General features: G+C 37.6%; 1 protein-coding gene across 1 annotated transcript; it reads right to left on the bottom strand.

Annotated features, from left to right (window-relative positions):
• Positions 1-9,795: 9,795 nt before the first annotated feature.
• On the bottom strand, positions 9,796-17,492 carry birc7 (baculoviral IAP repeat containing 7). The gene is made up of 7 exons (XM_058410348.1): positions 16,976-17,492; positions 13,413-13,512; positions 11,643-11,727; positions 11,510-11,555; positions 10,855-11,067; positions 10,587-10,652; positions 9,796-10,353 (listed from the first exon to the last, which is right to left on the bottom strand). Exons 1-7 carry the CDS (start codon positions 17,463-17,465, stop codon positions 10,151-10,153), a joined length of 1,203 nt encoding a protein of 400 aa, XP_058266331.1. The 5' UTR covers positions 17,466-17,492; the 3' UTR covers positions 9,796-10,150.
• Positions 17,493-21,332: the final 3,840 nt, after the last annotated feature.

Genomic DNA, 21,332 nt, shown 5'->3' on the forward strand with positions numbered 1-21,332 from the left:
AAAGAGCATCAGGGCATTTCCTCGAATGAGAAGACGCCCAACCAGCGCCTCCCAGTGCTTCAAACTTCAACTACACCCCACAGCCCTGGAGGAGTCTTGTTAATTTCAGATGGCGTAATACACAGCTAATCGTCAAAACATTCATGAACTGTATCAGATGTATGAGAATCATATGCTCAGAATAGGTTTCCACGCCAAGTACTGGGATTCATCACATACATTGCTGGGAAGCTGGAGTCAGTGTACAGGATCATATAGCACACTAAATTGTTCATTAGTTTGTCCCAGGAGCCCGTAAATGTTCTACATTATGTGGAACCCTACGCAGAGGGTTTCCATTTAAAAAAAAATTATATGAGTTCCATTAATTTTTCACAGAACCACTGAGAAAGTCATTTTATATAAGTTTTGTGCTTGTGAAGACTCCAAAAACTGAACCTTATTCTAGCCCAATAGCCCAAACTGAAGGACGTAGAGACAGGGGCTGAAGTAAAACACAGTACACTTAAAAAAAATGGAAATCAAAGTTTTGTAAGAGCTCTTAAGCTCCACCGGGTACTAAACATTATCTAAACATAATTATCTAAAAAACAAACAAACAAAAAAACATAAAGAACCTTTATAGATCATTTTTTGACTCTTAAACCCACTCTTGTCCTAATCCATGCTTCCTGGAGTATCTCCCACAAGATGGATGGGCTGATGGAGTCTTCCTCCGTAGCTGAAATCATGTTGAAATATGCAAGTGATCCCAAACTTTTGAGCCGTAGTGTATATTTGGGATCAATCTAATTAGTAATGTGACATCATAAGCATCATACAAGTTTATGAAACAACATTTACAGTATATGTTGAATTACACCCACATATATAGATACGGGGACCCCTTGGTCTGCATGGGAGGCTTTACAACAAATGTACAACACATAAGGGACTTTACCATCAGAGAGATGCTTTTACCATCACGCCTCCCATGTCTGCAGCTCTGTCCACTGTCCACTGTAAGTTCTTTTCTTTTCTATTCTCTGTATATCATCCATTTGTGTTTTGTACACAAAAACCCAATCATTAATTTATCTACAAATGCCCAGTTCTCCTTATGTTAAACATACATTACACAAAAAGGGTAATCGTATATGATTTATACGTTTTTTTTTAGAAATAACATGCTTGCTAAAGTTTTGAAAGTGTTTGAAAGTGGCCTCTGACAAGCTAAGAAAATAAAACTAATAAAACTAAATAAGTTTCCTATATACTGACAAGTAAATAGGAAAGGCCTAGGCTTGATAAAAAAAACTGCACTAACAAAATAATTGTTTAATATATAATATACAAGTTTCGAGGGAATATCATTTCATAATGAAAGCTTAGCATGAAGCAGTTTTAGATTAAATACAATTGGAAAGCTGAGATATTCGCTTCCAGCGATGACTAAAAATGTTATGGACATTAGATAATTAACAGTTATTATAAACTGGAGTCAGGTGTTTAAATCATAAAAGTAAAATGTTTGTTTAACCTTTGGCTTTCCCTATTTCCTTCCTTGGTCGCAAGAAAGAAGTGTACTAAAAAAATGTAATTTTATATTCTAATCCTCCAATACCTTTTCATAAACTAGACATAAATCACAGCAGCATGACAAACTGATGGGAGTGCTAATAATATTAAAGAATTTAGTTACAGCACCTGTCAGATGGTGGATTTGGGATACCAGATAGATGAAGATGTTAATCATAACTCTATACAGTCTAAGAACCTCTTTAGGCTTTTTTAAACATCAATCATTAATCTAAAGCCACATTGGGCACTGGTGGCTCAGTTGTAGGTTTCTCACCTACCATTCAGAAGGCCTGGGTTTTATTCCCAGCCAATGCCCAAACCCCAGCCACTGGATGCAGTGCTAGTCCCAAGCCTGGATAAAATGGGAGGGTTGTGTCAGGAAGTGCATCCAGCGTAAAACCTGTGCCAAGTTGTTGTGCGGACCAGTTGGTCTGCTGTGGCGACCCCTCACACATGTAGGGAGCAGCCGAAAGATCATCAACAACCTTAATCTGATGCTACATACACTCCAATATCCATCATTATATTATGCTGCAATCACACACAGTCTCATGTTACATAGTCTTGAACTGGAGGTGTCATTATATGTTTATAATTTTCATGAGCAAATAGTACAAGTGTAAATGTTATCTTACTGTCCTTGTGTATTTAACAGGGGAAAAAGAGACAGCGTGGGTGAGAGCATTGCCTCATATACTCTCATGTTCATGCTCATGCATGTTAATTTATGTTAACATAGAACCTAAAATAAAATTTTCAGAACAGTAGGCAAAGCAATGTGATATCAAATTAAAATTCAAATTTTATTGGTCACATACAAAATCATACACAGTACAACATGTAGTGAAATGCTTTTTACGACTGTCTTACATAAAAAAGAAATAGTAAAAAAGAAAAATTTAAAGTGTGGACATGAAAAATAGGGGATATAGTTAAGAATATATAGGGAAAAGTAGGAAAAATTAAATGGTAGAAATCAAACAAAAATAACTTGAAAGTCAAGTGTCAGATATGCATATGGAAATATATGTCTATGTATGTATATATATAGTATCAATATAGCAGTAAATATTATAAATAATGAAAAATAAAATAAAATAATAATAATAAAAACTAAATATAAAAAAACTAATATAAAAACAAAAATATAATACACTAATATAATACAGTACAATATAGTATATATATAGTATATGTGAAAAATAGAACAATATGAATAAATATATATGTGTAGACTCTATAATATATAGAAGGTGCAGTATATGCATATATGTAGATAAAAAGGTCAACTTTGAAATGGTGTAGCAAATGAATACAGTATGTACAGTGTGCATATGTAAGATAAATATATAAATATATTTAGTACTATTAGTACTTTCAACTTATTATCCACTAATAAACTCAACATAAATCTCAAGACATTCTTTAAGTTAGTTACCAAAGGATACAGGAAACCACAATTTCAATGTATCAACTATTTGTGGTGTGGTGTGGTGTTGTGGTGGTTATAGGGTAGAGAATGCAAATATGTAATTATAATATGTGTAGAATGTAAGTAGAAATCTGGCCAGTGTAGGAGTATTTGAAAGTTTGATACCAGTCTGATGTCAAACATATTGAGGCAAGCAAAATCTGTCAGTAGCTTACCTTGTTTTTGGCCAGTAGAGGTCCTCATGATAGATTCTTTCCTTGTTTTCCCAATTCTTTGGTTAATCACGTAAAGTCACGGAATTGTTAGGCACATTCTGATTAGAGCTCACCTGTTGTCCATTATTGGGCATAGTTAAGTTATCCTGTTGTCTCTGTGCTTTGCTTGGTTTTTGACTGTGTTCCCAGTTGTGTGTCTATGTTCATCAATGTTACTTCTTTGTTCTTTATTTGGATTTTATGCCCTTGTTGTGATTTATATATTTTTTTTAATATTCTTTCCATGTGGTTTTAGATTTTTTTTCCCTTTAGTATTTTTCCTTATCTGAATTTTTGGACTTTTTTTTGGTTGTCTTTTTGGATAATAAATCTTTTACCTTTTTATTGAGCTGAGACTGAGTTGGATTCTCACCTTGGAAATCTAAACAAGGGTGTGGAGTTACCTCTCTGAATGTAGAGACCCATCAATGTAGAGACAAAATATTAAAATCTAATCACAAGTAAAATTTATTCTAAATTTATAAATCTATAAGACTGAAGAAAAACTTACAGCAACATTAGATATAGAATTTATTTTCAAGATCTAGAGAAGAAGTCTAGAGGCATGGAGAAGAGAGCAGGACAGTAAAAATAATTGTGTCTTTGTGATTACATTTAATTAGAACTAACCAGAGTGAAATCATTGGCTCAGCTACATATGTACATTACATTAAGCAGTATTGATGTATAAATATTTCTAGATGGTTAAATTTAAATAAAAGTTCACTTGCAATCTTAAAAAATGTTAGACTTAACTTAAAGGCTTAGCTTGAAGCAAACCTGTATTTCAACTAACAAGCAGTCAGACAGTGGATTATTTGGAAACTTTAGTTCAGTATCCAAATCTTGTCCTGACAATTTGAGTTAAAAAGATGTTCACATAACTTAATGGGACTTCATGCCATGTGCTGAAGGCCTTGAAGTACTCACCAACCTTATCATCCTGCCATGCCCCAATGGACTTGAATAAATATGCATACATTTCAAGCAAAATTAATTAATTAATCCCAGTTCACCAGTTGCCCATGGACCCTCCAGCCCTGCTCTTTTACCTGAAAAAATATTTCACAAAAAGCTCTGATAGGCAAATTTATCAGCCTAGACATTGAAAAAGAGTGTTTGGTGAACTGAGAGGTTTAGATGCGGTCGCCCCTCCACTCTCACATGTCCCTCAGGTTTGCTGACAGTAGAGCAGCTGGATGCTTTATGCCTTCATGTTTGAGTCACCTTCTGGCTTTCCCTTTAAATTATGCTGTGTTAGTTAATCTTGCAGGAGTCCCTGTCTGGACTTTACACGCAATGTATATTGTCTTTAACCATTATATGATCACAAGAATACTTTTATCTCTCTCTCTCTGTCGAGCTGCACACTTGCTACTCCCGAGCTCCCAGTATTCCGAGTTCCCAGTGTGACTGCTTCTTCACTCCAGAATTGCCTGATCCATCCTGATGCCCTACTTTTAGTTGGAGTCTTGTCACTTGGTGGTTCTCACTGCTGCTGGGGATGACTTTGGATGAACAGCCTAGGGATACATGGGGCTGGAGATTATGGTGCTGGCCTTCAACTGGTGTTATTTGTTATGGCAGTCGGTTTTGTGCTCAGGTCTCCATTATTGAACCTTTGATGGCTTTGTCAGGTTAGTGTTAAATCTATAATGAATTTATAATCAGAAATTATGCTGATTTATAACTTTATAACCATTTGACTATATACAGTTGTATAAAGGACATTTATTTATAATCACTCTCTCCAGTGTCACAAGTGAAGATAAGTTTACTGTTGAGTCCAGTTCTGGATCTCAAGATTTGTTTCTCATATCATCTCAGGGAGTTTTTCCTTGCCACTGTTGCCACATACATGCTCATTAGGGATAAATATGAATATAATTTTAAACTTTGTAATTTTTATTCTAATTTTTTGTCTGTAAAGCTGCTTTAAGACAATGTCCATTGTTAAAATCACAATACAAATAAAACTGAACTGAACTGAAAAACAGAGAGAGCTTAAAACAGAAAAACCTTGCAAAAAAATCAAACATCACCTTGGTATGCATAGGAAGTCAATATTTAATTCTTTGGCTTAAGGGTTAAAAATGACCCGTGACCATTTTAACAGCAGAAAAAACCCTAAATGATGTTTTTTTCAACTTGAAATTTGATGACTTTTCATAAAATAACATGGCTCAAGCTCAGACAAAATAAAAATAAAATAAACATATCTTGAAAGCATTCTTTACTAATAGGGAATGCTTATATGTAGGTGCTGTAGATTGGAGTACCCTAGTTGTCTTTTTGCTTGTTCGTATCTGCAACTTGAAACATGCTTGTTTCAGTGCCCAGCAAGTTGCAGATCTGAACACTGATTTAGAAGAGGAGGAGGTATCTGAAGAAGAAGATGGGGAAGAGTACAATCCAGAGACTGATTCCTCATCTTCATATGAAGAAGAAATCCCCCAAACTGACAAAGAAACTTTTTATCAAAGAACAGCCAAGAAATTTTATATGGCAACCAGGGCAGGACGGCAGCATGAAATGTCATGAAGAAGGGTCAACAAGATGTTGTTTCCCAAGCCCAGGATACATGTTCATTACACCATCAAAAACATCATCCTGGAAATGACCAATCTATATGGTTTCTAGAAATATGGAGACCAGTGGAAAACTGTGGACACAGCAAAGTATGGCATCAAGAGATGGGTGGCCTGTGATGCACAACCCAGCTTGGAAGATGCAAGTGTACACAGGGAAGCTGACCAGTGGAGGCCCAGAGAAGAATCAGGGGATGCTGGTTGTACTTGATGTGACAGACGGACTGAGAGGTCACAATGTCATGTGTGACAATTTTTTCACATCTTCAGAACTTGGCCAACAGCTGCTGAAGAGATCATCATGGTTGACACAGTGAGAAAGAACCTGAGCTGCACCCTCCACTACTTGCAACAGAAGCCTTCTCCTCAAAGTTTGCCTTCACCACCACAACCACTCTAGTTTCTTACCTTCCAAAGAAGAACAAGAACGTGGTCATCCTGAGCACACTGCACAAAACATCAGAGATCAGTGATCATGAGGACAAGAAGCCAGCTATCATTATGGACTAAAACCACAACAAAGGAGACGTGGACAACAGGGGCAAAGTGATTGAAACTTACAGCTGCAGGATGATGACTGCGCACTGGCCCTTGGTCATCATCTATAACATCATTGATGTATCCTCATACAATGCCTTTATGATTTGGAGCCAGGTCAACCCTGCCTGGATGCCTGACAAGCGGAACAAGAGGACGGTGTTCCTAGAGCAACTGGGAAAGTTACTTGTAACCCCCAAAATTCAAAGAATAGAGTGTCCCCTTCACACAGTGTGAAATGTGTTGGACTCTGAATCTTCTTCTGTTTTAGGTGATGCTGCAGTTGGGGTAGGCAAGAAGAGGAGATACCAATATTGCCCCCCCCCAAAGGACTATAAACAAACACTATGTGCTCGATGTGTTAAAAATATATCTGCAAAGTCCATGCTCACACACTGTGCTACTGTCTCACATCTAATTAGGTCAGATGTGTTGTAGATTTTGTATTTATAGTCAGGCTGTTGTTATTATAGTTACTGTTTGCCTGCTTGTTTCCCTTCAATAAAATACATTCAGAAATCCTTTCTGCTGCTTTCCCTTTATGAATACTGTCTTGCTAAAAGCCTTTTACACCCATGCAGGTACCTTTAGCAGTAGAAAAAGTAAACATGTACTTTAGTAAAAACTAATGGTGGGCACTGATTAAATATTGATAAAATACTACACACTGAGGAGAGAAAACCTAGACATTCACAGAGTTTGAGGTGAATAATGAGGTTGTTTCTTCATGCAAAATAGATTTGAGAATTTAAATTAAATATTAAATTAAATAAAGCTGCTTTACTTTAGAGGTTAAGTGAAGGCGGGCCATTTTTAACCTTCGGGGCAAAGGGAGTATACAGAAGACCACACAAAAATTAAATCTACAAACTGATAAACATCAGTCAAATTAGACCTGAGCCAGATGTACACATGTCCCAGTCTATTAAGGAGAATATGTGGTCAGTGAACTCAAAAGCTGCACTAAGGTCAAGCAACAGAAGCAAGGAGAAACAACCTTGATCAGAGGCCAGTAGATTATTTACTACTTTAACCTGTGCTCTCTTTGTGCTATAATGAGGTCTAAATCCTGACATTTCAAGAATGTTATTCCTATGTAGGTCTAAGCTCTATCTACTTTTCTACACGCTTTTCTGGTATTTTGAAGATAAAGTGGAGGCTGTTATTCATCTTTAGGTGAAATTGTAGCTATTGTAGCTAATTCTGATGATCTGATAATATTGTAATATTGTAGTCCTCCAAAGGGTTAGTAGATACATACAGTGACAATTATCAAATTGTCTGTTTTTAAACTTATTTTTATGTGTGTGTGTGTGTGTGTGTGAGTTTTCTATGTGTTCTTTGTACAATCTTTGTGTGCAGGTCCAATTCCGAGATTCTGGCCTGGCCTGCCCTTGCCCAAAATTATTCTGCCTCCACCTCGATGACATCATCACTGGTGCTTCTATTTAATGAAGAAGAAGGGAAGCAAGGGGAAGGGTGTTTGTAGTGGTAGTGGTGTGTTTGGAGGGTTAGTAGAGTGGTTGTATTAGTGATTATTGTGTTGAGTTCCTGGTTTTCAGACTTCCCCTGACTCTGAGCTTGGCTTTCTTTGGTCTTGTTAGCTGTGTGTGTTCACTGTATATGTTGTTCACTGTATAGTCTGTTTACTTGTTCACTGGCTGTAGGGGGTGTAGCTGCCATTTTCTTTGGGAGTGGGTTATTTACCTCTGTTTATGTGTAGGGAGTTTTTCCTTCACATATCCCATTCTTGGGGGTTGGGGTCAGATTACAGGGCCAGCCATGTTGCAGTGCCCCTGGAGCAGGGGGAGGTTGGGGGCCTTGTTCAAGGGCCTAGCAGTGGCAGCTTGGCACTGGGGCTTGAACTCTGATCAACAACCCACAGCCTTAACCACTTGATAACCACTAACTACCACCGCCACTGATGAAAAAGCCATTGCACAGCTGTATATATATATATATATATATATATATATATATATATATATATATATATATATATATATATATATATAAAAAGCTAGTCCTATGGGTTATTTTTCACATATTTGGTGCCAAAATATTCAAGAAAGTGTGGAACTTGTCTAAACATGTTGAAACTTGTTAACATGTAAACAATATAGCCACCACCCAATTGCAATCAACCCAAATGGAGTGGAGCTGCTTTATTTAAACAGAAGTACTTCATCAATGCCTGCACTGAATTATACACCTGAAATGCATATAGCAAAGTATAGCGAAGGAATCTGAGTATAGCAAAGGAACCTGAGTTGATGCAAAGTTTAGAGTACAAACACTGAAAATGGAGTTAAACTCAAATGGCTATTTATGAAACCAAAGTCTGATTGTTCAGAATTTTAGTTTGCTGCACCAGTGTGATAATCTATACCTGGGTTTTTAAAACATTCAGGTATTTCACGAAACTTCATATGTGCATATCTCGTTATATGGCATTGACATTGGCAAGGACTGGCAACTGGGGGTGTCATGACTGCTTGCGACTGTGTTCATTGTTTTTATTATTATTATTGTTGTTGTTGTTTTCCCTTAGAATTCTGCAGACCAGAGTGTAAGTTGAGACACATATCTTGTTCAAAAGATAATATTCTTACTATTTAGGCAAGCATGATCGGCCCAGTATTTGCACTAGAATGCAAGTGTTCTGGTCCATATCTCATGAAAACTAAATCCTACAAACAAAATTCTTTTTGCCAATTATTCCTTTTTGCTACTGAATCCTCAGGTCTTTTTGTCCGATTGTACTGAAACTTGGTATATTGCACCTATATGCTAATCTGCTAGTGGAGGTTTTAATTAACAAAACTGTTTGAATTTCCAAATTTTACAAAACATTTTCAGTAGAATACTCTGGGACCACCCTTCAAATTTCATAATAATTGGCCCATAGGTGGCACTAAACCTAAAAAAATGCAAATACCTCTTCAATCTGTTTGGCTTCTGGATATATGACTTTTGCCCTGTTTATTCTTGGCTAAAATCTACTTTATGTTAAGATTTATTTTATGTTTTTCTTGCAATACAGAATTTGAGTTTTACACCCCTGGTTTATATGGACACCACAGGTCACCACTAGCTGCTATATTCTGCAGCTTAAGCTCATATTCATTGTTTACTTTCACTGAAAATAAAATATACTGTGGTAGACAGCTATTTGTCAGTGTCTAGATTTTTGATCTGACTGTACATGATTTTTTTTTTCCTTTCCTGTAGCTTCCAATAACATTTGGTAATGTTACTTATTGGTACACCATCAGCCCTGGTTATAGGTTCACCAAGGCAATTGTGCCGAATTCTGATTTTTTTTTATTTATTTTTTTAGTATCATTAATATACTTAGACAAAGCTTCAGAAAGCAACATGTATTTTAATCGGACATTAAATATGCTATATAAGGTAAACAATAATCAATTAATATTTAAAAAAGAAAAGAAAGCAGCTTCAGTCTGATTCCATTTAATTTGATCATTTCAGCATTTTGTTCTCTACATCACAGGATTCCAAACACGAATCTCAAGTGCCCCTTATGTGTACTTTTCCTTATTATGACTTACCCACTTCAGAAAGGGCTAGTAATTATCTTTCTAGTTGAATCATGTGTTTCGGGAGCAGGAAAATAATAAAATGGGGTAGGGGGTACTCTAGGACTAGGGTTGGGAGGCTGTGTTCTAAATGGTAGCTTTAAATACTTCAAAGATAAATAGGTTTTTAGAGGAGCTTTTCAGTACTGTCTTTCAGTTGTGCAGGTGTCGGCAGTGTCCTCAGGACATGAAGGCACGCACACTGCCACGTATCACTGCTCTACAGATGGGGCAGTTTCGCAGGCTGGCTGCACACTCAGAACATACAACCAGGTGACCACAGGGAATAAACACCATGGACACCAATTTGTCCATACATACTTTGCAGGTTCGTTCCTCTTGTAGTTGTTTCAGCTGTTCCTCAGCACTCAGGGTCACCAAAACTGCAAAACACACACACACACAGTCATGTCAGAATGCTGCAATTCCCCTGAATTCAGAACTATGCTCTTTGAATTGTTTCTTTAAACAACACTTTACTAGAATTTAAGACATTAAGCGAATAATAAGACACACAACATGCAAGTCACTATTTCATTTGTCAAAATAAGTTTCTGTCTATCCTCATGAATATAATCATGCCCACATGCAAAATTGAAACAGGGTTAATTTAGACCTTTTTCCCCCAATGAGGTTTGCTGTTTCATTCCACTGGAACTGCTGCTCTGCCTCACCCCAGGATCTAGAAGAAATAAATCTTACATTTGAGACAGTGCCAGTAAATTATGTAATATGTATATCTTTTCCTTCTTGCATTATTTATTTCATGCATTAAACTGCATATGCATCTGTTACACCCAGTTTCTGACGGAATATTTGATATGCAGATCTCCATCTATTTTATGCTTGTCTATCTTTAGAAAAGCAGCAAATGCTTTTAGCACCTGTGTTATTATCACTGCCCTGCCTTCCCTCTTCTTCAGCCTGCAGGACATCAGCCACCAAGTCGGAGACAGAAATATAATGGTGGCCGGTGAGCAGGAAGTGAGACTGAACCAGGCTCTCAACTAGAGCTGGGTCAAAACCCATCTGTAGCACTGCCTGCACCACTGGTGAGAACATGGTTGTTGTTGGCACATTCTGCCCACTCAGAACATCTTAAAAATAAATGGGCAGAACACAAACATGAATGTACAACAGTGCATTATGATCTCTAATTTAGTGCATTATGCCCTTTGATTCAATGAATTATTCAGAGCTTATTAAGAGCTTTTTAATAGGTGGTCATCCATCCATCCATCTATACCCACTTTATTCCTAATTAGGGTCACGGGGATCTGCTGGAGCCTATCCCAGCACACATTGGGTGAAAGGCAGGGGTACACCCTGGACAGGTCGTAGGTGGTTACAATTCATGAAAAAATACACTTATAATAGCAGTTTTATTGATACACACTGAAAACACATGTAGGCTTTAATCAAGTAGTCTTCAACAGTTTTAACAATACACTGCTTTAGGGACACCAGATTAGACAAATGTGCTAATTATTTTGTTATTGCTTTATTTTTACTGACCTGTTGTGTTCATAAAACACTTACCATGTCCAGTGGTAATATTTCTTTCAGTTGAAATCTGTGATTCACTCTGTAAACAGAGTCGGCATTAGTCTCCAAGATCACTTGATCTTACAAGTAGTTCATTAGCAAGGGTTAAGGAATGAAAGATACACACTACAAGCTCTGAAGTGTTGAAGAATGACTGCTGATGTACATTGCTGATGTACTCTCGTCCTCTTGACTGGATCAAAAACTCACATCTAACGTATAAAAAAGAATGAAAGAAAGAAAAAAGAAATTAGAGAGAAAAAAAAGAAAGTACAGTGTCTTGCATAAATATCACCCCACGGACCATTCCACATTTAATAGCATTACCTCCTAGAACTGAAAAATGTTAATTAGGATTATACAGTATATAATGAATCTACAGTCCCATTGGAATGGCAAGGGCAATTCTTTTGTTTTGTTGTAGACTGAAGACATTTGGGTTTGAGCAAAAAAAAAAGGTATATTAGAAAAGAGTTTCAGATTTTAGCTTTTATTTCCTGGCATTCATATGTAGATGTGTTAAATGACATAGAATATAACACATTTTGTATTAGACCACCCAATATTTAGGCAAGCTAAAATATTGAAACACGTGACTGACAGGGGTTTCTTGTTACCCATATGTGTCCTGTTAGGTTAACTGCTTAAACAAGAAATAGTTCACAACATCTACTCTTTCTATTTTCAGTTTCACCTTTGAAGTCTGTATTTCTTGTAAAAAAAAAAGAAAAAGGATAAGCCAATATGATATAGCCATAGCCAATACAACAATATGGAATATCCTGAAAAAGAAAGAAATCGCAGGTATACTGAGCAACAAACACTGAATGGGTCAGCCAACAAAAAAAAACAACAACAGTTAATGACAGGTCATGGGCAGGGCAGGGATGAAAGCATCATAATCCACAGTTTGAAGAGCAGAAATACAGAGGCTTTCCCAAAAGATGCAAACCACACATCAGGAGTAAGAATCAGAAGGCCATATTAGAATTCACAAAGAAATACAGCAGAACCAAGACCGACTTCATGGAAGTGGCCTCGGTGAAAGACAGAATCTGCTTATGATCCAAACTCATCATACAAGCTCATCTGAAACATGGTGGAGGTTGTTTCATGGCTTCGGCTTGCATGGCTGTTTCAGACTCGCCAATCTTTATTGATGACATATGTCACAATGGTAGCAGCAGAATGAAGTCTACAAGAACATTTTTATGCGTATTTACGGAAATACGTACAAATTAAACAGGAGGAAGTTTATCGTGCAGCAAGATAATGATTCAAAACCCAGAGCCAACTCGACAAAGGACTTTTCATTAAAAAAACCTAAAGGTTTTAATCACCAAACTGTAACATCATTGAGAATGCATTTCATAAGAGGCTGAAGGGGGAAAAAACCCTGAAAGAAACAACAACTGAAAAGAGGCTGCAGTAAAAGCCTGGAAAGGCATCACCCAACAATTTGGTGATGTAAGTGAGTCAGTTGATTGCAGTTATTGCAAGAAAGGGACATGCAAAATCTGTTCCTATACTTTTGCTTGCCTAAGTCTGGGTGGTCTAATAATTTTTTTTTAAAGAAATTAAAGCTGAAAGTATTTGATAATGCAATAAATGGAAAAGTGATGGGCAGGCCTTGGCTAAATATAGAATAATCTATGTAAAACTCCATTTCAGTTCTAGACTGTAACACAAAAACAAAATGTGATAAACGTTGAGTTGGTTTGAATATTTTAGAGTAATTAGTTCAGTATTCAGTCTGGTTCTTTCAGCCACCGTTTTACTAGGAAGAATTATGTATGTGAATCAATGAATTAGTATTGTCAGAGTCAACAGTCAAAGTTTTTTTTCTTTAAGCTTTATGTATATATTTATCTATTTATATAATTGAAAAATGTGTTACCGTGGGAACCACTTGGCATGCTCCTGCCACGGATCATCTCCTGGCTCCCAGTTCCTCAAACTACCGTCACAGAAGAAACACTTCACATTATCACTATGACCTGAATGAAATGTCAATGATAACGCATTAGTATTTGCATTTGTATTGTATCGTATCAGGTAACAGGTTATAACACATGGTGTGAGCTATGACATCACACCCAAATTATAGTCAAGTACTTTTTCTTTCAACAGAGATTGTGTTGATTGAAATAATTATATCCCATCGCAGCTGAATTTTTGAATCAAGAAGTATTAATGGATTTTCAGTAGCATCATGGATATATTAATGTTCTTGTTCTAACACATTCTAAAAGCTTACACATTCTACACATTCTAACACATTCTAAAATTTACAGTGACTTGTTTGCCAGATGCTCCACTTAATCTAATAATAAACAGATTTGTGGCATTATGTCTTTAAAAAGTACTGATCATTGATATGGTGAAGGTTTTTAGGATATGTTTATTTAACATTTAAGAAAGTAGGGTCAGCACATTATATAAAAAATAAAGTTTCCTGAATCAAGTGATTCTTGCTATCACTTACTTTATAGCAGCTCACCAGTCTCTCTTTTCTTCTCTCTCATAAAGAAGAAAAATACAGCTGCTTCTCATGTTATGTCAAGTCTTGAGGCCATTCCATAACGTTAATTGTTAATTGTTTTAAGTTATTGGAAAATTACTGTGGTATAAGTTTTGAGGATAGGTTTGTTTGTAACACAAACTCAAAAAATACTGAAAAAATCATACTTGTAATGTTAATATTGTTAATTATGTTAACTAGGTTATTATTACTATTTCAATTCAATTCAATTTATTTGTATAACGCCTTTTACAATGGACATTGTCTCAAAGCAGCTTTAAACTATTCTTCTTCTTCTTATAATAATAATAATAATAATTATTATTATTATTATTATTATTATTATTATTATTATTATTATTATTATTATTATTACTATTATTATTATCAGACCTGGAATAAGATCACATGGGACCCTCTGGCTATTTTGACAGTAAGGTTTCCCCTTTCCTATCTTAATATTCAATGTTATTAAAACCACTGCATTTCACAGAAACACACAGTTGTTATGTAAATATACATCATATATGCACAGACACTTCCTGTAAGCTGATTTAACTGGAAAAACTGCTGAAAATCCAGTGGTGTAAGTGCATATACCTAGGCCATTTACATAGTACAATATTCAGGTTTATTTATTTGATACATTTGGATAGTGACTCCTGTCAAATAACAGTATTATTCAAAATGTTATATGTATATTCTGAATCATATAGTTATTTGAATGTAAAAATGTTCAATGTAAATGTTAAATAAAAGCCTAAATGTTTAATATAAAACTAAGTGTTAAATCTAACTGTTAAATGTAGAAAGTTGTAGAAATATTTTGTTCATATGGTAAATGCACCACCCTCGCATGGACTGTCCATGACTGAGAAAACACAGTGCTGGTAAGGTTGCACTAACTGTGTTATTTTTGGAACATAATTAGGGATATAAAAAGTAAGTCATCTGAGGCATTTTTGGGCTGATATAAAACAGTTTGTGGCCACCAAGATGTTTTTTAAAGAATTAAATTAAATCACTTTCAACAAACATATGCAATGTCTTTGTAGATGTAGATGTTAAATGTTTCTTTCATATAGTAAACACACTGTCCTCTCATGGAGGTAATGATGGCAATAAGGCCTCACTACCAGCCTCTTTTGACCTATAACAGTTTGCATGTTGCCCAAACCACTGACGATGTTATATCTCTAATCCTACATCTAGCTCCGTCCCACCTTTTCTATAAAACATGCTCTGAAACTCAACCTCAAAGTTTCATTGCCTCTCTATGCAACTGGATCCTGGACTGCCTGACTAAATCACAGATCAGATATAACACCTCCAGGTGACAATAACCTGGACTCACAACACAGTGTTCTTTGCTGAGAGATTTGAAAAATGCATTGAGTCCCATGATGAATAAAAGAATAATGCTAAATCAAAATATGCACAATTTCTTACTTGCATATTGGACTGCAATGCATGTTACCACAAACCAAACACCTATCATGCTGTTCCTGGGAAGATCTTTATGGTGTGCTGGATTTGTTAGGACCAAATTTTTGAAGAGAACTGTACAGGACAATTAACTGAAACAGTCGCAAACAGTCTTGATTTATAATTGAACTGAATAAAGAGTAATTAAGAAAATTTTATAGTCATGTGATTAGTTTATTTTGAAGAGAACAAGTTAGCAATGTTATATTAAAGAAAATGGACCCTCTTATCTAGAGGGAGGAATGGTTTTGGTTTAATATGAACCTTAATCTTTCAAACAAACAAAGTAATGGAGGCCTATTAAGAGATTGAAGTTGTTTGAAAAGGATTATTTAATTTATTCAGGTGAAAACATATCTTTGGGAGGCTGGTGTTTTACCCTTGAAATCTGCGGGTAAAAAATAAACTACTACAATCGAGCACACTCGCCATGGTCAAAGTGTAAAATTATAGAATCAATGAAATATATTCAAGAAAATGACTTAATTTTGACAAAATGTAAGGTTGGTATTATTTTAAAACACAAAGCTTGTGCCTTCTTTAACTTATTGTTTTTCATTAAATACTAATACTGACATAGCCTACCTACATTTTCTCTCTCTAAGCTGAAAAAAACTTCTAAAACAATAACTAATAATTGCACATACTGTAGACCGTGAAAATGTAGACATTGGAAGAAAGGTGTTCATGTTCGCTTGAAATGATCCTTAAGGCTGATACTTTGATGGAGACAACTAAATAATATCCAGGTGAAATGGAATGAACTTGCAAACTGGTGAGTTTAGCTGCCATGTAGTTGTAAAAGTTGTGTTATAAATGGACGCTGGGGATTTTAGCTGTGCAGTAGGCATACACGTGGGATCTAGCAGGCTTTCATCACACACACACACACACACACACACAGAGAGACAGAGAGAGAGAGAGAGAGAGAGAGAGAGAGAGAGCTGTGGCAGCACTAATAAACTCTCGTTGATTCTAGTTACTTCGGCGAGAGATGCACAAAAGGGAATTCATGTCCTGTAAAGAAATTTACAAAAAGTTATAAATATGAGCCTTAGATTCAGGGCTGAAAAATGCCCCAGATGGCATCAAGCTGTTTAATGCTTGCTTTTAATTTTCGCAACAAATGCTAAACTATTTTATATGCACAAAAGACTACGGCCTCATCAAGGATGAATTGCGCCTATATTCTCATCGCGGTGAAAGACAAATGAATGTGTTTGTGAATTCGAGTTCCAACTCAGGGTAATGATTGCAGGGTAATGATTCCTTTTCTAGGACAATTTCCTTTTGCCTTCCTTTGGCCCTTGGAATCATCTCCAATTTTACCTCTGAGGACACTCCATAAACGTAGTGCAAAATGTCCAGAAAATACAGTATGTTCATGTCACATAACAAAAACTTAACTGCCATTGTTTTACTCGAAGAGTGATAAAAAAAAAAAGAGTAAAAACCTGTGTAAAAGAAGCCAGCGCGCGCCAGTGTGTCCGGTTGGATGGAAGAGCTTGAGGGCCAGGAGCTGAACGTGGTCAGGCGCATGTCCTCGGGCTCCATCTCTGGATAAGCAGCTTGCCCCGTTGTCACCTGCTCACTCGCAGCCAGGCGCTGCAGCTGGCTCAACAGCTGGCCATCCACCGAATCCGACGAGGCGCGGACGCTCGGATCACAGCTCGTGTCCCTCCTCGAAACGAACTCGCACACAAGAAAGTGGCGCTGGTTCTCGCCAGGTGGACTGTCCTCGTGTGCCCAGTGCCTCAGTGCTCTGTTAAAGCGAAAGCAGCGCACCATATCTCCTGGCCCCAGGAAGTAAAAACCTGCACGCACCAACTCAGCAGATCTATCTGAAGCGTTTAGTGGCCAGTAGAAAGTGCTCCTTCTTTCCTCCTCGTTGTGCATTCTGTTTCCATCATCATTACACGCTTCCGTACGACGCTTGCGTCCCATATAGGAGGAATCCAGATATGGCCTGAAACCCCCCCCCATGTGTTATAAGTTAGCTTTTTCTAGAAACGCTGTCAGAAAGTCCCGTGTGCAAAGGATCTGAAAAGCACAAACAATGGCACACACTGCAAACAATGGTAGCCTCGGTGAACACAGGCCTGCAGTGTGCTATGGGGTGTTTGGGATGCCCAAAATGCTGCTGCCATTTTATCAAACGAACACCCTTGATTAGGCCTAATAAAAGACATAACACATTTGGTCAAAGTAAATAAACAAATAAATAAATCAGACTTGTTGTCTAATACATATAAAACTTGTCAGGGTAGGCAACAGGTTTTAGTGTTACATTTTATTATACATGTCTCTTTTTAATATACACCGATCAGACATAACATTATGAGCAGTGAGAGGTGAAGTGAATAACACTGATTATCTCCTCATCATGGCACCTGTTAGTGGGTGGGATTTATTAGGCAGCAGTTGAACATTTTGTCCTCAAAGCTGATGTGTTAGAAGCAGGAATAATGTTCAAGTGTAAGGATTTGAGCGATGGCCAAATTGTGATGGCTAGACGACTGAATCAGAGCATCACCAAAACTGCATCTCTTGTGGGGTGTTCCCAGTCTGCAGTGGTCAGTATGTATCAAAAGTGGTTCAAGGAAGGAACAGTGGTGAACCGGTGACAGGGTCATGGACAGCCAAGGCTCATTGATGGATGTGGGGAGAGAAGCCTGGCCTGTGTGATCTGATCCAACAGACGAGCTCCTGTTGCTCAAATTGCTGAAGAAGTTAATGCTGGTTCTGATAGAAAGGTGTCAGAATACACAATGCTTGTTGTGTATAGGGCTGCATAGCTGCAGACCAGTCAGGGTGCCCATGCTGACCCCTGGACCACGGAACAATGGAAGAAGGTACCCTTGGTCTGATGCTTTTAACAATGTTCTATTGAAACCTTGGGTCCTGCCATCCATGTGGATGTTATGTTTGATGTGTTGACTTGGCCGCCAAATTCCCCAGATCTCAATCCAATTGAGTATCTGTGGGATGTGCTGGACAAACATGTGCTGGACAGACCCTACCTTGCAACTTACAGGACTTATCTGATGCTAACATCTTAGTGCCAGATACCACAGCAAACCTTCAGGGATCTAGTGGAGTCTATGCCTCAATGAGACAGGGCTGTTTTGGCAGCAAAATGGGGACCAATGAAAATGATACAGTGACTGATGATATACGGTGATTTGAATATAGAATGTAGTTTTTAGCACTTAAAATGCAAAGGTGTGCTGTGCATTAAGTCATTTGAGGTAGTGGGTGTTGTACAGACAAGTCCAGAAAAAGTCTAAGCACAAGGTGTTCTCCTGGTAGACGGCCCAAATGGCCTGCAGGAAGAAGCGCTTCCTCATTCTCTGTTTGCCTTCACACAGTGGAAGCTATCAATATATATAGTTCTCCTGGTACCATATACCATACCATATACCATATTTCCAGGTTTTTAATCCTCTCTACTTGGACCGCCTCCTTTTTGGTGGAGATCAGGCATGACAGTGTCATCAGAAAACTTGACATTGGTGGTAGAGTTAAAAGTGGTCACATAGTCAAGAAAGGGACGATTCTATGGGCTGTTAAATCCATTTGAGCATTACAGATGAACCATCCCTTATATAAAAAAAAATCTGAGAGCAATTTTTGCTTGTGTTCGTCTCCACATGCTCTCTTCCAAATTTCATACTTTCATACATACTACAAGATTTGTGGTAGAAGTGTTTTGTTAAAATTCAAAATGCCTGTTTCCCTATTTGAGAATTTCTTATTTAACTATCATTCAGAATCATCGATTGAATAAACAAAAACAAGAATCTTGATCTGTTGTTCAAAGGTTATGGTCAGTTTTACAAATTTGCAAATTATAGTTCAACCAACTGGTGAATTTACACAAAACGTACTGGAGACTCATTGAGGTCCTTCAGTGATATACAAAGTTTGCTAAAATATGTCACACACTTCCTGAGATATGCCCTCACACCCTGTTTGGCAGCATCAAATTCACATTATTGATGAATTTGAACTTTATATTTATATATATACACTATATTGCCAAAAGTATTCGCTCACCTGCCTTGACTCGCATATGAACTTAAGTGACATCCCATTCCTAATCCATAGGGTTCAATATGACGTCGGTCCACCCTTTGCAGTTATAACAGCTTCAACTCTTCTGGGAAGGCTGTCCACAAGGTTTAGGAGTGTGTTTATGGGAATTTTTGACCATTCTTCCAGAAGTGCATTTGTGAGGTCACACACTGATGTTGGACGAGAAGGTCTGGCTCACAGTCTCCGCTCTAATTCATCCCAAAGGTGTTCTATCGGGTTGAGGTCAGGACTCTGTGCAGGCCAGTCAAGTTCATCCACACCAGACTCGGTCATCCATGTCTTTATGGACCTTGCTTTGGTCACTGGTGCACAGTCATGTTGGAAGAGGAAGGGGCCAGCTCCAAACTGTTCCCACCAAGTTGGGAGCATGGAATTGTCCAAAATGTCTTGGTATGCTGAAGCATTCAGAGTTCCTTTCACTGGAACTAAGGGGCCAAGCCCAGCTCCTGAAAAACAACCCCACACCATCATCCCCCCTCCACCAAACTTTACACTTGGCACAATGCAGTCAGACAAGTACCGTTCTCCTGGCAACCGCCAAACCCAGACTCGTCCATCAGATTGCCAGATGGAGAAGCGCGATTCGTCACTCCAGAGAACGCGTCTCCACTGCTCTAGAGTCCAGTGGCGGCGTGCTTTACACCACTGCATCCGACGCTTTGCATTGCACTTGGTGATGTATGGCTTGGATGCAGCTGCTCGGCCATGGAAACCCATTCCATGAAGCTCTCTGCGCACTGTTCTTGAGCTAATCTGAAGACCACATGAAGTTTGGAGGTCTGTAGCGATTGACTCTGCAGAAAGTTGGCGACCTCTTCGCACTATGCGCCTCAGCATCCGCTGACCCCGCTCCGTCAGTTTACGTGGCCTACCACTTCGTGGCTGAGTTGCTGTCGTTCCCAAACACTTCCACGTTCTTATAATACAGCTGACAGTTGACTGTGGAATATTAAGGAGCGAGGAAATTTCACGACTGGATTTGTTGCACAGGTGGCATCCTATCACAGTTCCACGCTGGAATTCACTGAGCTCCTGAGAGCGACCCATTCTTTCACAAATGTTTGTAAAAACAGTCTGCATGCCTAGGTGCTTGATTTTATACACCTGTGGCCATGGAAGTGATTGGAACACCTGATTCTGATTATTTGGATGGGTGAGCGAATACTTTTGGCAATATAGTGTATATCTCTTATACTTTTATTAACTTTTTATAAATCTTGAAAACTGCTTTTAAAAAATCAGTTTTGGTCATCCTGTTGGAGAAATCACAAATTTATTACTGTCACAACACTATTACCTTCAAGGATATTTAATGTTGAGTTGTTCAAAAATGACTACATAAATAATGACAAACCTTTTCGGAGTTCCTTAGAGTGAGGTCTTTCATTTCCCTCCAAAGTTTGGTCAGAATACATCACACTGTTGTTAGAATATCCCTTCAATTCCTGCTTGGGAGCTGCACCATTTGTTAAACCATCCCATGCATAAAAAAGCATTTAATTAAAAAATTAAATATTATAATACTATCATAATGGTATGGTAGAAACATGGTGGTGTCTACTGATCTCTGCTTAACTGCATTTCTACATCAAAAAGCACATTTTTGATGCTTATGCATCGAGCTCACCTTCTTATCATACACAAAATTAAAAAAAAAAAATCAATAGTGCCTCAATAATAAATTTGAGCGACAATGCTGAATATTTTTCTGGGTTG

The sequence above is a fragment of the Hemibagrus wyckioides genome, linkage group LG15 (assembly GCF_019097595.1).
Source record: "Hemibagrus wyckioides isolate EC202008001 linkage group LG15, SWU_Hwy_1.0, whole genome shotgun sequence".
NCBI classification, from domain to species: domain Eukaryota; kingdom Metazoa; phylum Chordata; class Actinopteri; order Siluriformes; family Bagridae; genus Hemibagrus; species Hemibagrus wyckioides.

Coding starts and splice junctions, on each gene's coding strand:
- birc7 (XM_058410348.1), bottom strand. CDS start 17,465: ATGGGACGCAAGCGTCGTACGGAAGCGTGTAATGATGATGGAAACAGA. Junction 11,556..11,642: donor TCAACACTTCAGAGCTTGTA/GTGTGTATCTTT, acceptor CTCTGTTTACAG/AGTGAATCACAGATTTCAAC. Junction 11,068..11,509: donor AAATATTACCACTGGACATG/GTAAGTGTTTTA, acceptor TTTATTTTTAAG/ATGTTCTGAGTGGGCAGAAT.